The sequence below is a fragment of the Syzygium oleosum genome, unplaced genomic scaffold (genome assembly GCF_021117445.2).
Source record: "Syzygium oleosum isolate NSW1041296 unplaced genomic scaffold, Sole_v2.1 Sole_v2.01, whole genome shotgun sequence".
Lineage (NCBI taxonomy): Eukaryota > Viridiplantae > Streptophyta > Magnoliopsida > Myrtales > Myrtaceae > Syzygium > Syzygium oleosum.
The window spans coordinates 30,358,893-30,374,583 of record NW_026607485.1 but is presented as its reverse complement, the minus strand read 5'-3'; the positions used below and the strand labels follow the sequence as shown (position 1 = coordinate 30,374,583).

The 15,691-nt window shown below is 42.3% G+C and overlaps 1 protein-coding gene and 1 pseudogene across 1 annotated transcript in view; both read left to right on the top strand.

Annotated features, from left to right (window-relative positions):
• The first annotated feature begins 2,245 nt into the window (after positions 1-2,245).
• The window catches only part of LOC115691577 (proteasome subunit beta type-4-like), a 75,893-nt gene continuing 62,447 nt past the window's right edge, over positions 2,246-15,691 (top strand). The window contains exon 1 of the mRNA XM_056315807.1: positions 2,246-2,441. Coding sequence (XP_056171782.1) covers positions 2,374-2,441 — 68 coding nt within the window. The 5' untranslated portion in view covers positions 2,246-2,373. The remainder of the gene's footprint in view (positions 2,442-15,691) is intronic.
• LOC115691568 (proteasome subunit beta type-4-like) lies at positions 2,478-6,086 on the top strand (annotated as a pseudogene).

Here is a 15,691-nt window from a genome sequence, read left to right as displayed (position 1 = left end):
AATTGCGGACTGGGTTTTGGCAGCTGGTTTGAGTGCTTTAACCCATCACTTTTGTCAGGGTTTTTGATCAATTTGCGAGTTCATGTAAATTACTTTAAGTCTCTTATCATGCTTTGCAATTATCTCTACCCGAAATTGTAAGGAAGTCCCTCAAATTTGGCCATTTTTCTGCCCGAGAATGCCCAATTTGATTCAATTTGGTCCTTTAGGCTTGATTTGATCAATCAGACCTTGCTCAAGTTCAATTTCAAGCTTAATTAGGGGTAAAAATGATGATTTAAGGGCTTGGGGGCAAATTTTACAAATTTTGCTATTTGGTCCCCTAACTTTTGGAAATTGCATTTTGGCCCCAACTTGCTGGTTCATTTGCAATTTGACCACTCAGGTCTTGGCTAGTCACACTCAGATCTTTGGCCCTTGCTATTTTTTTTTTAAGGTAGACTTCAAGAAGAATAATTCCATTTAAAAACTATGAAATATTTTTGTGGAAAAACAAGTTCTAATTTTTCAAAAATGATTTTTGGGCAAAAAAATTTAGGTGTCAACGGTTATCATGCTTTATTTATCTCGATCTATCTAATGTTGACAAAAAGGGGGAGATTTACGGGTTATAAGCGTTGAGGAGATTTGTATGTGTTTTTCATTATACATGGTTGATATTGAAATCTCTAGTGCTGTTGACATTAACATGTAGTTATATGATCATTGCAGATTTCGAAACATCTAGATGGACAAGACATAAAGTAACATTGAGCCTTATTTTGAGTTAAATTCATTTGAGAATATGTTGTCTCGCAATATTTGTGTTAGAATGAAAATTTCTTGAAAATCCCTAAAAGTTTACACTCTGTCATTCCTATCTTTTGAAATGCGATGTCTTTGTCTCTCTATTTTCATTGAAAATATTAAAAGAAATCAACTATATGCTTAAGTGATTCTTTTGTGAACAAGATGTCTAATTGAGAAGCAGTCTTTTTTACTTTACGCGCAAATTCTTCATATCTTATCTACGAGTCCTCATAAAAAAAGGTGGAAATTGTAAGGAAAACATCCATATGGAATTTTGATGATTCCAAAACTATTCTTGGTACCAATAATTGCTATGATAAATGCAGATAGTATGATAATCTTACAGATGCCAATATTTCCAGAGAACAAGTGCTAATATGACTATTAGCTCTGGAAGCACCAAAGTCGATCCAGTGTTCTTGAAGGTCTTGGGAGACCGATAAAGTCGAAAGGATCATTGATCTTAAAGTTGCGTGTCATTTTGTCAATACTGTCACTGAAGATCATCGACCAACTTGTTGATAATCTGCATGTGCTGATAATGAGTTTTGGATTGTGCTGATATCGAATTGCGAGTGATGATGGTAAAGTATTCATCTGAATATGACCATTGATGGTACAAAAAATTAGCCATTATAAGTTTGGAATCCGTAGTGGGAAAATCGAAAAAAGAAATCATAAAGGCAATTGATAGGCTTTTGCATCGAACCAAGTATCAGTGAAGTGACAGCTGCAATAAACTCTATTTCAGGAAACTTACAGATTTCGGAGGAAAAGATTGTATGGGCAATCCCGATTCTAGCAAGGGTCTCCACCTACTTTCAAACGGCTATCTTGATTTGCTTTAGAGTCTCCAACGCACCTATTGAAGACTTCTATATAAAGAGGATCAGCGAAACTGGGTAGAGATTGGAAGTGGGAACTACCGAGAATACTGTAGTTGCACTTCAACGCTTGAGATCAGAAATCTTCTTTGTTCTTTATTCGATAAAGTTTCTGTAATCCATTGTAATTACAAATAGTCAAGTATACAAGTGTAAGAGCACTTGTAATATCTTGATGGCGCGTTCAATCGTTTAAAAGGAACAGTACACGCTAGTTGTAGCTTGCATTGCTGATCACCAGTGGAATCCAACTATGTTTAAATGTTAATATTTGGAGAGCGGACGTAGATTTGGAAATTGCTATGTGCTTTTACTTCTAGAGTTCATCATCTACGGTATCTGTTCATTATCTTCACATTCGCTGCTTCTTCTTAATCACATCTTGCTTGTTATTGCTTTTAACATATTTCGAGAAAGTTTTTCATAATTTTTTTTTTATCAGTGCATTCGAACATCCTTGGCCGTTGATTTGTTAGGACCAACGAAAAATCCCATCCGCTCATAGCCCCCGAACCGCAACCCAAGATCATCACTGCCCAAGTAGAAGCGCCCCACGTCAATCGCCACGCCATAACCCCCTCCTCCACCTTGTAAGGAAAGCTGAGAAGCTGAAAGCTCGTCGATCGTCGTCCCCCTCGAGCGCAGAATTCTCTTCTTCGCCAACCGTCGTCCGTCAAATCAAAACACGGTTCTCCCCAAGATGCAATCGATGGATGCGGAACAAGTCCCATCCACCTCGTATCTCTCGTTGGGACCTGGAAGAAATGCGTGAGCAAACCCTCATTTTTGTTCTCGCCCTTTCTCATGAACAAATTCGCATGCTCGGTTCCCGACATCGGACGGTGTGTGTTTTTCATACGACACTGATTTATATTCATCTCTTCTTTTTGGATGGCTCGCGTGATGTAGGTATCCGTACGTGACGGGCGCGTCTGTAGCAACAAAAAAAAAAAGTACAGGGATGGGATTCTGATGGCTGCTGACATGGGAGGTTAGCTTCTTTGATCGATCGGTTTTGCGATTCCCTGATGCTGGTGCACTTTGATTTTGCATATTGGGGGACTTTCGCTTGGGGGAAATTTTGGTTCTTTTGTCTGTGTTAGGGAATTAGATATCTGTCAGGCCCCTAGAATGATGGTTAAGAGGTTTGAGTCGTTTTTGAATGAGTTTTAAGATGATCGATTGTTGTTGCTTCCTGAGATGATTGAGTTTTTTTTTTTTTTTTTTTAAGATGATCGATTGTTGTTGCTTCCTGAGATGATTGAGTAATTAAGGTTTATTTCTTGGTTGACCAACTATCTCCGAAGAAATGCGGGAGCATCCAGAAGAAGAGTCCGAGGAAACTCATTGTAGCAATTAGGATTAATTATCGTGTATGATGGAAATTTAGGAATATCTGTAGTTCTCCAATGGCATTGTCTTAAGGTTGGAATTGTTGGATATTGTTAGGGTGATCTTTTCCGGGTTAAATTACCCAAAGCGAGTGAAAAAGGCTGTTTGTCAATTTTTAATGTTTATGAAAATCAGTGCTACCGAGTGTCGCTGTGAGGTGTTTAAGGGTAGACTGGTTTGGAATGCATTGAGATGGTCTCCTTGTCCCCTTTGTGGATAGAGATGATTCTGTCAGTATTTGATTGACTTGTATCAGTGTTCCATTTACTATAATTGGTTGTTACTTATGCAGATAGGTGCTGATTCACCTATCTTTTAAATGACACAATTGTATTTCTGAATATATGTTGTTGACTTCTGAAATTTTTATTTGAGGAAAATTTTAGCTCTATGTTTTCCATGTTGAAATATGAGAATTTGGATTAGTTTGAATACAACAGCTTGATACTTATGCTTTTCAAAAGAAAATCGGTTGCTGAATGTCTTTTTTTGGCAGTACCTGCCCGCTGTCGCGTTTAAAGGAAAATCAGAAAAGCTGTTTAGGGCTGCACTTCTCCTTTTGCTCTGGCATGCTATATATCTGCTCATTATGAACATTCGTGTTCATCAGCCATGCTAGAAGGAAGCATTCTACTGCTTGCGTACTTTCTTCCGTTTCAACTATTTCTAGTTAGTGAAGTTATCATAACTACATAACTTTCAAAGTTCTTTAACTTTAGATAATATAGTGATCTCAGAACTAATTTCCACTTGTTGTTTGCTTACATGTTCTTGTAACATGGATATTGCATCCTACATTCTCCTTAATTGTGACTACATTAGTGTTTTGCTTATCTCGGTGTTCTGATAGTGACAAATATTTCACAGGTTCTACTGGATCCACCTTGGCATACAAAAATGTTGAGCGAATAAAGGCTATTGGACAACATTCTCTCCTGGGTGCAAGTGGAGAGATAAGTGATTTTCAGGAGATATCGCGTAACCTTGGTGTATTGACGTATGCATCAATTGATTAAGTAGAAGCAGCAAATTTTTTTTTTATTGCTGAGTATTTGTTACCCTGCTTCTCTAACTTTGAGGCTGCTTCTGACCAAGATGTTTGATTCTGGGGTCTGTTGTTGCAGTTTTTACGATGATGCGTGGGATGATGGAAATTCCTTGGGGCCCAAAGAGGTGCATAATATTCTGGCTCTGGTAATGTATGATAGATGGAACAAGTTCAAACCATTGTGCAACTCGCTAGTTCTAGGTGGAGTTAAGAATGGAGAAAAGTATCTTGGCGTGGTGGGTCTCGACCCTTGGTGAGATTCATTTGACTTTTCAGAATGTTGTCGAATTCTCCTTCACTTGTCCTGCAATTTTATCCAGGTTAGCATGATAGGTGAGAAATCCGAATATAACTATGTGGCTACTGAGACTGGCAATGATCTAGCGCTGCCAATTCTTCGCAAGGAGTGGAACGAGAACTTGCGTTTCGAAGATGGTGTTAAGCTATTGGAAAAGTGCATGCGTATGATTCTGTATTATGACTGTTCTGCAGTCAACAGACTTCAGGTTCTAGTCTTCTCTGTGTTATAGTTTATGGTTTTCTTTATTTCTCAATGTTTGCATATGGCAGCATAGAATAAGGTTTGGATGTGATGGTATTGTGTCAGTTGTTGGCATTTTCTTCCTTTTCCTTGGCGAACTGATGCACACTAATGCATCCTCCTTTTGTTAAGGAAAGAATGTCTTACTTGGGACTGAGAGGGAGAATTACAGTGTATCCTTTTGTGGATTACGTAATTGCACATCCAGCCCCCACATTATAAGACCTGCGCCCTGACCCCCCTCTTGTATCCACCATTGCGAATTTGGTCCATGCCCTCTCTACATTTTCACTGAAGCAGTCCAACCCACCCATGATGCATGATTATTACCTGGCTGTATAATGATTAGTCATGGATGACTTGAATTGCTTCGTATCTTAAAAAACTGAGATGTTTCCAGACAGATCTGAAGTCTGCATCTTGAGGATGAATATCAAGTTGTTTCAAGCTCTTTGTCCCCCGAATCTTCTTTCCAGTATAAGTTTTGAATTTTCTTGGGAAACCCCATATTCTAAGTCACAGTTGGAACCCAGGAGATATCATACTGTTCTGTGGGATTTTAGCCTTTTATATTGACATTTGAGAACGCTAGCGCTTGATTTTGTATTTAGTTTTGAGTTCTCTCTTTTTCTTGCTTCAGAGCAGTTTCTCATATTTATTGAGCTACTACGCAATCCATGTTATAAACAACTAAAGTGTACTGAGGGGACTGAGCATGAAGAGAGAGAGGGGGCGGACAAGTTGGTTTCATAGTGCTTAGGGCTGTCGTCAGTTTTGACATATAGTGATTGACTAAGACAGTGGAGAATCTTCTCACTGGTCATGTTCCTTATAGGCAGCAATTGATCTCCTCTGGTGCATGACTTCATTTTGCACTCTTTTGTTGCAATTGCCTTGTGTGTTCTTCTGTTTGTTCCCTTGCATTTTGCTTATATGTTTTTCGCAGAGCGGGCATTTGACATGTTCTTTTTGTAATACTGACAGTAGCTTCATTTCGAACCATCTAAATGAAATGGCTCACTTGACTTGCAGATTGCAAAAATCACTGAAGAAGGAGCAACAATTTTTCCACCCTACTCTTTGAAAACCTTCTGGGGCTTTGAAGCATATAAGAACCCCACTGTTGGCGCAGAAGGTTCATGGTGAACTTTGATCTCAATATTATATTGTTTATTTAGACGCTGACCTTGTCATGTTAATCATGTGATGTAACACTTATATTTTATTTGTTATTTCAATTATACTTTATGTATTGTATTAGCAAAAACTGAAGCATGTTGTGAGATCTTGATCTTTGTTGATTTCGTGTAATCTATACTTGGTCAGTTTTGTGTCTAAATAATTATATTATATATTTAATAGAATATTTTCCTATTGGTTTTGGGACCTATAAATGAGCCGCAGGTTGTCACTGGGTCCTAATTCTTTATAAGGGTTCATGCGTTCGTTAAATGCATGTGTAATACGAAATTAACATCAAATGTGATGCACGTAAGGAAAGACTCAAACAGACCAGGTTCAGCTTCTTAATAATGAGGCCCCTTTAGAAAAATTTGTTTTGAGTCGCTATTTTTAAGTTATCAAGCTTCTACAGCCACCTCACATGCAGAATATTTAGGATTTGTATAATAACGAAATAATCTACGTTGTTTACCAGGACAGTAAACCAATATTGCCAAATTAATTGAAGTCCCATGCGCTGCATGGACCAAAAGTTAATTCTTTGAAATAATTGTTTTGGAGATATATGGTCTAATTTTACGAAGTGAGTGTTCATTTCTCAACCAAACAACGAAGTTCTATTAGGAACATAAGAATCATTAGTTTTGTCATTCTTCTTAAAACATGTCATGGTTCATTTGAATGTTGTTAAATAGATGTTTAAAGCATATTTATGCATTGTATCAACAAAAACTGTAGCATATTTCTCCTAATGTCATGCTCACAGCTCTAGCATGGTCTGGCAACAGGTTTTGTTGCACATTTGGTTGGGCATCTTTGAACGATAACACATCCTTGTCCAGTAAATTCTAGACTTTGTTTTCCATGTCCAGCAACTATTTGTGTTATGACTCTTCCCCCCATGTGATATTCACACGACTTGGATAATTTGAATCTAAGAAACTAGGGAGGATTATCTCGAGGAACTTCGTTGCCATGGTGTTCTCTTTCTATTCTGATACAATTCGGAAATCCTCTCGCATGGTGCCGATGGCCTTTGGCCTTTGAGGAGGTGCCGAGATACCATCGGGGTTTAAATAAAATGCCACCTCAAAGAAAGGCTCCTCCTCTTTTCTTATTGGAAAATTTATGCTAGTTCCTTCGTGCATCTTTTCCATCACGTATAGCCCACTTGATTCTTTCTCCAACCGCGACTAACCAGGGGAACATGTGGCATCCAGAGCTTATCATCTTCACAAAGAATTCATACGGGAGAGTTTGAGAAACAATTCCATCATCTCCTCATCGAGGAGGTGGGACTTGGGTGGCCGTTGTACGCCAACGCTGAGCAAATGCTCTAAAAGTTTTGATCCGCTTCTTCTCAGTTCGAACTAGTTCTTCATGTGTTGAGGCAATCTCAGTGTTGTACTTGTACTGCAGGATAAAGGCCTTTGCCAAATCCTCCCACTTCACTATTTTGTCCGGCTCAAGGAGTATGAACCACTGCAAGTGCTGGTCCCGATAGACTCTCCTGAAATGTCTGAATTAGTAGAGGAACATTATCCAAGTACTTCCCATTCTCATGAGGTAATATTTCAAATGAATCTACGGATCGCCAATTTTATCTTACTTCGTGAACTCAAGGATCTTAAATTTCTCCGGAATGTTCATTTGAGCAAATGACAGATCCTCCATTGCTTGGGCTTCTTATCCTTGAATCAAATGGAGCTTTTCTTCAAGTTTGGCAAATCACTTATTCTCATCCTCCATTCGAGTGGATATAACTTCGATAATAGGATCCAGTTCGATCACCACGGGCGACTCATACGGTTCTTCCTCCATTGGTTTTCCCTTGGGATCCTTAGGGATAGGCCCAGGTGGAGCCGAAGGTGTTGCATGAGTCAAAGTAGGCGAGACCGCAGTCATCTTCTTTTAATTGGCAAACTTGCAGAGAAGCGGAGTCATCTATCTTCTTCTCCATAGTAGCAAAGCGTGCATTTGTTCTTAGATGTCCATCTGCAAGCCTCTTGAATAGGGACATGCAAAGGAACCGGGAACCACTTAAAACCAGACCAGACCGGCCTAGAACCGGCGGTTATCATGGAGGCCAGTCCAGTTCCTGATTTTAATTTACTAAAACCGGTGAGTACTGTCCAGTTATCGGTTCTAGGCGTGGAATCTCCTATCCGGATTGGATTGGTATATATATAGGGCAGGCAAAGTATGGTTACGAAGGAAATGTAAGTTCTCTCTGTTCTTTTTCCTTTTACTATCGCCAAGTTTGATGTGCTTCTTAGTGGACAAAGATCTACACTGAAAGTCACTAGACCAATTTGTGTCTAGCATATCTGGACTGGACCTAAGCATCTTGCTATCCTACTTACCGGCAAACTGCAATGGATTCATTGCTTCCATGTTCGGGGAAGAAGCAATCTTTGGAAGAAACAATAGGGCATATCGGTTCCATGGACCGACATCAAACATGGGACCGGTTCCATGAACTCACTCGGGAACTGGATCATCGGGGCATACCGGTTCCATGGACCCACATCAAACATGGGACAGGCGGTCCGGTTCCCAGGTGGATCCATGGAACTAATGGGCGGTTCCCGATTTCAAGGTGGGAACCGCCCACTCGGACCATGCCCACCCCTATTCTTGAACGCATGGGGATGGATGATCTTCGAAGAGCTGTAGCTCATGTGCCTTTGAAAAAAAAAAAACGAAAAGAGACAGTATTTGGAATAAGAAAGGAAATAAAGTACAACCCTTCGGCAGTACCGTTCTTATCATGAAATAAGAACAAGAGGACCATTCTGAGAACCTATCTCATAGAAATAGTCTCTTGCCAAGATTTCCTTATAAGAGAAAACAAAGTCGAAGGGGTAATACATGATAATCGGTCGATCATACCTTCCCAAAAAATAGAAAAAGGAATTAAATAGACAAAAGCAAAGTATAATTCATTTCATTACAAAATATTTCATTATACGGAAAACCCTATACATTCCAACTAGATCATAAAGGAAAATTCCTATAAAACTAAAAGGTGAACGATAAGTATTATACATCAAAACTAAGGCATAAATAAAATCCCTATACAATCCAACTAGAAAACAAAATAGGAATCATTCCTATGCCAAGATGTATATCCAATGGAGCCATTAGTACTCTCGGCGGAGTCATTTATTTTCTAGGGTTGCACATTCGACTTTTGTAAGTGATACATTGTCGCGACCGCCTTCTCAAAGAATGGCGTGCTTTTGGATGCGTTAAGTTTAGGTCTAAGACTTAACTCGAGTTTTCCCAAACCCATACCATATTGCGACTTATGATTTAGGTTTTTAACTTACAAGTGATTTTAATCTAAGAGTCGCTACTAATTAGTTTAAAATTGATCGATTAGACACCCAAGTAAAGCGATGGGAGAATCGCCGTAACCCTACGAATCAGAGATTCAAATGAGTTAGGGAACTTAATTATACTAGTTATTTAACTAGTGCCCTTTCGGTACCTAATTTTGTTTAAACAGTCTTTCGATCGATTGTGAATCCTATGGTTCTAATCCTAACCAGGCCAAGGACACAACAATCAATATATCGGAAGTGCACAAATAAAAGCCTAATATGCCTCTAATTGGGCACATGCAAGGTCGAATGAAATACGTAATTCAAACATGCGAATCAACCAATTGTGCAATCAAGCATTGCTCCGACCCGACCCTGTCCCCCAACAGACCCGACTCTCCAGCGCCTCTGCCCGACTGTGCAGAGCCGACTCCCGTGCTCCGTGGGGCTTCGCTCGCCCAGCCCTCTCGCCGGGCCGCCAGGAGGCTCTGGCATTGACCAGGCCCCGACGTCAGGCGATGTCGAAGCTTGGCGAGCCACGGCCGACGGCCACAGCCGCTGTCGACCCCCTCCTCGGTCGGCCCACTCCCCTGTTCCGCATCCCCCCTGCTCCGCGGTTTCGACGGAGCCGGCCAACTGGCCAAGGCATCTACTCCGGTGTCACCTCGGCCCATGTCCGGCCACACAACCAATAGAGCAGGCAAAAAGAAACATTAATGACCAAAAAATGCCCTGAAGTCAACCAAACTCGGAGAAACATATGCGGATCTAATTCAGGCGATTTGTCAAATACCTGGCAGACACCATCCGGGTAGTTAAAACCGAACCGATTGAAGCTCAAAGCGCAAACACTATCGACGCAACGCTCAAGGAAGCACACCATGACAGCCATGGAAGGCTCGTCGACGCTCGAAATCGCGTGTGGCCGAGCGTCGGCGAGTCTCGGCCCCGGTTGGCCGAGACCATCATAACAGAGCACGGTTCGACAGAACAGGGGGGTCGACGGAGGTCCCTATCCGGCATCGGCGACGGCCAACAAGGGCAAGGTCGATCAATCAGACTACATCCGCTCGCCTCACACGCCTCCGAGCCGGAATCCTCGGGAAATTGACCCCCGAATCAAACAAATCTGACATCCGACAAAACTCGGGGTCGGAACCTACCGTGGCCATGTCACAGGAAAAAGGGCACACTGGGGGGTCGCCGGTCGCGGTTGAGGCGCAAGGGTCACCGGCGGAGGACTCTTCGTTCTCGGATCGCTCTCTGTCTCGCCCGTTCTCTCCCTTCACCTCTCTCTCTCTCTGTTTTTTTTTTTAGAACCGAACCCCCTCTAAATTCCCCCTGAAAACTCCCCTCTCTCTGTCTCTCTCTGTCTCTCTCGGCTTTTATGGCGGCCGGCTACCTGCTCCACCTGCTCTCCTTCTACTCTACGTCTCTTCTGCTTGGCTGCGGAGCGTTCTGCCCTCTGCTTGGCTGCGGAGCATCCCCCGCTTCAGTCAACTAGCGTGGGGAAGGAGGAAAGGGAAGGAAGAGAGAGGGAAGGAGGCCGGGCCAGGGAGAGAGAGAAAGCGGGTTGGGCCAGGCCCAGCGAGGGAGATGGAGGGGAAAGGGAAAGGGAGGCCGAGCCGGGCCTTCCTCAGCCCGGTTTCCCTTCTTCTTCTTCGTCTTCTTTTCATTTTTTTTTTAAAAAAATTATTTTTTAAGTCCTATTAATGCAAAATGCACGTAATGTCTACATGCCATGCAATTAAATGAAAATATTTTTTTGTTTAGATGTTAAAAATTTGACTCCTAATTTTTGTGCAATTAATCTAATTTGGCAATTAAAATTTAGGTGTTAACGCACATCCTGCTCCTTGATAACTCGCTTAACTTGGATTTGGAGTTGAGTGGGCTTCCGAGAATATCAGGAATGTCTACCCTGCATTCGGGCTCCAAAGGACGGCGTATGTATTCCATTGAGGGAGGATACTTCCTCATTTCACCTTCTAACTCGGTGGTCCAAGTGATATCTCTTGGTATACAATGGTACCATGCGATCCAGACATGTTGGACTCTCTCTTTGAGGCCTGATAGTTATTCCTCTACAATGGTGCCATTCGGGAAGTCAAACTGAGGTAATCCTAACTTAAGAGGTGGCGGCATTTCATGTGGCACGTAATACTGACATACTACCCTTGAAAGGGTAATAAGAGGCACACCCAGTAAGTACCAAAATTGTGATCAGGTTATCGTCTTCGTGAGTGAGGCTTGCTACACAACTTTGCCCAACGAAGTTACCATGGAAATTGTTCGGGAGATGCATTTTTCAAAAAGCGGATCCAATCGGAATAAGATTTCAAGTGAAGGGAATCTACCCCTATCTACATCACTTTGAATTGGATCACGATCCTTTGAAATTTCAATTAAGTGCATGTTTAAACCAAATTCTCTAAGGTGGGAGGAACCAAATTTGTAGGAGTCCTATGTTGGCTATATGCCCTAAAGCAATCATGTAATAGTTACATGTTAGGGATTTCGGTTGTATTGTTTATTTAATGGCAAAGACGTATTCATTTATTATCCCATTGATATGAATGAGTCCGTAAGATCAGTTACGACTGAACCTATTCTTAAGGTGTTAAGAATATGTGTAACAGGTTTACAGTTAGACCGAGTCTTTAAACAGTTCCCAGTCAATGGATTATTGAGAAGATATTGATAATCATGTTGAGACCGGTATGTTTTTAAGCTTCACTATTGAGTATTGGATACCTAAGAGAATAATGAGTCATAAGTCATTGGATATTGTGATACTCGAATTAGAACACAAGTGCTTGTATTGGGCAAGTTCACTGAACATGATATGGATAGAATGATTAGCAATATGGAAGCTTTTAGCAAGGTCAATGACTAATCGTTCATGCTTTCGTCTTTTGTAAAATTCTTAGCCTTGAGGCATGGTGTTGACTTTTATGTTGGATGGCTATGGTTCACAAGTACACATATTGACACTTTGTCGAACTGTTTCTGTACTTGATGGTCATAGTTTGTTCACATACGAAGGCACGTGTGTGCGCAATATGGAATATATCTTCTTGTTATATACAAGATACCAAAATGATGTCCAATGCGATCTAATCGTGACATTGTATTGAAATCCTTGGCCGGAGTTGTAATCGAGAATGAATAGTTCATGTCTCGTTGAAATACATGTCAATTAGGTTTGTGCATATGATCGAATTGGTGGCTTGACAAACAATTTCATGTCCTTTGTTTGATCGGGACATAGTAAGACATAAGGATTGAATTACATGGTAGCCAAAGTTGACAAGTTCATTATGTTTTTAAAACATTCATATTATCTGGATAGCCATGACATATTGCTAGATGTCACTCATGGTTTGTAGGGACCTAGAGATTGATCGAGACAATCAGTTCTCTTGGAAATACTAATGTGTTGGTACAAGTCCTACTGCCAACTCAGTAATGAACCTAAGGATGTCACACACCATAACTAATTTAGAATGACATTTGAATGGGAGAGACAATATTGCAAATGTGTTTGCAATTGTGGCAATCGGATTGAGTCGGGCTAAAGATTAAGGTTATGAAATAGGTTCAGAATCAATGGGCTGATTAATGTTCCGAAACGGGTTCAGAGTCAATGGGCTGATTAATGTTCTAAAACGAGTTTAGAATCAAAAACCAGATTAAGGTTCTAGAACAGATTCAGAATCAAAAGCTAGATTAAGTTTCTCAAATGGGTTCAGAATCAATGTCCAGATTAATGATCTGAAACGGGTTCAGAATCAACGGCCTAATTAATGATCTGAAACGGTTTCAGATTTAACGGCTGAATCAATGTTCTGTAATGGTTACGGAATTAAAGCACATAATAATATTCTGTAACGGTTACAGAACTAATGCCTTGGTTACAAAGTTAATGGCCAGATTAATGCTCTGAAACGGTTTGAAAATCAATGTTCAGATTCAGACTCTGATTCAAACTCTGAAGCGAGTTCAAAGTCAATGGCCGAATTAATGCTCTGAAACGATTTTGGAGTTAATTGTCACGCCCCGAACCCCATCGAGCGCACGACATCCTCTACTGGTCGATTAATGCGATATCCCAGGGTATCGCCGACCTCACTTATAAATATCAGAGATTTAAATCAACAGTGGAAATCACGAATTTCCCGGACAATTAAAAAAAACTGGAATAATTAGGGAGAATATACATATTCACTTCTGACTATCAAACTTATACAATATTCACAATTTACAAAACCACCACATATACAAGCACACCAAACTACGATCCACCAATTTACATAAGCACACCGTACTACAACCATCGATATCAAAAAGGACCGATGACCTGGATGTCCTATCCCCAAAAAAGTACTCCTCCAAAGACCTATCTTCAAACCCTTATGCTAGCCCCTACGCCCCTTACTCGGCGTCCACTCTGAATCAGACTCCTCATCATCCGAATTTGAGCCTTCCTGATCAGCCTGTTCTTCCGAGGACTCCGACTCTGCCTCTATCACGATCGGGTGGTCTATATCCCCAGACTCTGCTGGAACCTCGATCTGTTCCTCCTCGACTGGCTCCTCAAAGAAATCGTCCTCAGGTACGAAATTAGGGTCCATCCACTGCTCAAATGGGAGTATATAATCCGGTTCTTCCTCAGGCTCTGCAAACTCAGCAGGCTCATTCTTGGGTTTCGCCTCGGGCTCTACCTCCTCTGGTTCTTCCTCGGGAATTGGCTCTAGATCTATATCCATTGGGTTGAATTCTGCTTGCGATCCTTCGGGCTCGGGTTCGTGCTCAGCCCCTGAAGATTCCTGTGCCGCAGGCGCTGGATGCAGTCCAGACTGAGCCATACTAGTTTCCGCATTAGTCAATTCGCCGTCAGGAGGGGGTACGGCAGTCGGGTCCCAGTCTCCAACTAAATCGAAAGGGACGTCAAAACCATGAACGGGTCCAAACTCGTCTACCCCGTCCCTGAAGAACTAGGCGGTATACTTATGCTCTTCCCATAGGGGTACACCTACGTCTATAAAAACTGTAGTAGTATGCTTAATCCAGATCATATTATCAGCCATAGGAAACCCTAAAACTTCCTGTTCGGTGTGCACCGGTACCCCAAAACGCTCAGGTGGTGGCGGGGGATTCATTGTTCCTGCCGGGGTTCTGAAATGTTGGGTTAAAACAACCGTGAGACTACATCTCAGTAAGTACACCCCTAAACCCCACCTAGGCTATCACGTATCTCCAGACAATCACGAAATACAATCACACACACACTCATCATATAGCAGACACATCAATTATTTTTACTTGGGCCTATCCTGGTTACACCCTGCACGTTAGTCGCAACCGCAATATATGCAATCACATGCATGCTCAATTCTCATTCTTGCGCATTCGTTCCGGTCTAATCACATCTTTTCCACACTCTCGCCAGTAGCCCGCGTTACAGTACACGCCTCAGGTCCACTGCGACAAACTTATCACAACACTTAAGGGCCCGCGTTACAGTACACGCCTCAGGCCATGTTTCTTGCCCGCGTTGCAGTACATGCCTCAGGCTCAACATCTACCACCTACTGCACAACCCGCGTTGAAGTACACGCCTCAGGCTGGCAGTCTTCCGGTAATATCGAACACGCCTCGGGATAGCACAATTCTCACAACCGCACATGCCACACCAAATTCACTCTCTTGCTCATGCACATGCTCAACAATCACTTGCCACACACAATTGGCCCATCACACGTGGCCCGTGCACGCATCAATTCACATGCATTTTTCATGCTCGCTAAGCATTCCACATGGCCAAGTTGATAATTATTTCAGTCCGGCCCACGCGTGCACACAATAGGCATATTTCAATCAATCAGTTACACAACCACGCACCCAATTTCATCACCACAATTAATACAAACACACAACCAACACGCAATTCAGCATTTTTCTATACCCAAACTACACCAAATCAATTCCGGCTTTTCACGACATTACCACACAATTAATCGCCGGTTCTAAATATCCAATTTGCGTACCAAACCGAGCATCACAGCTCACTAATCAGCCATCCACAGCCCACTTCCGACCTTCAAACTTCCACCAAAATTCCCAAATTCATTCCTAAGGCCCGCCACATAATTCCGCTCCTAAAATCGTACAATTCTGCATCTAAATAAACCCGACTTCACCCCAAAATTTATCCGTCGATACCCGACGTCCTAGGTTAGGTTTAGGATATGACTTACCGAGTTCTAGACTAACACGGCTAGAACGGAAAGCGACGGTGAACGGCGGGGACGGCGGCGAGAGGCGGTGCGGCTTGGCGGCGTGGACGGCGAAGGCGGTGGCGAGCGGCGGCGGCCTTCCTTGGCCGTGGCTCTCGGCCACTCGAACGGGAGGGAGAGAGGGAGGGGAACGGCGGCGAGGGGGTGGCGGTGGCGCGGTACGGCGACTGCAAGGCGGCGCGGTACGGCGGACGGTGAGCGGCGGCGCCGGCGTACGGGCAAGAGGGGGC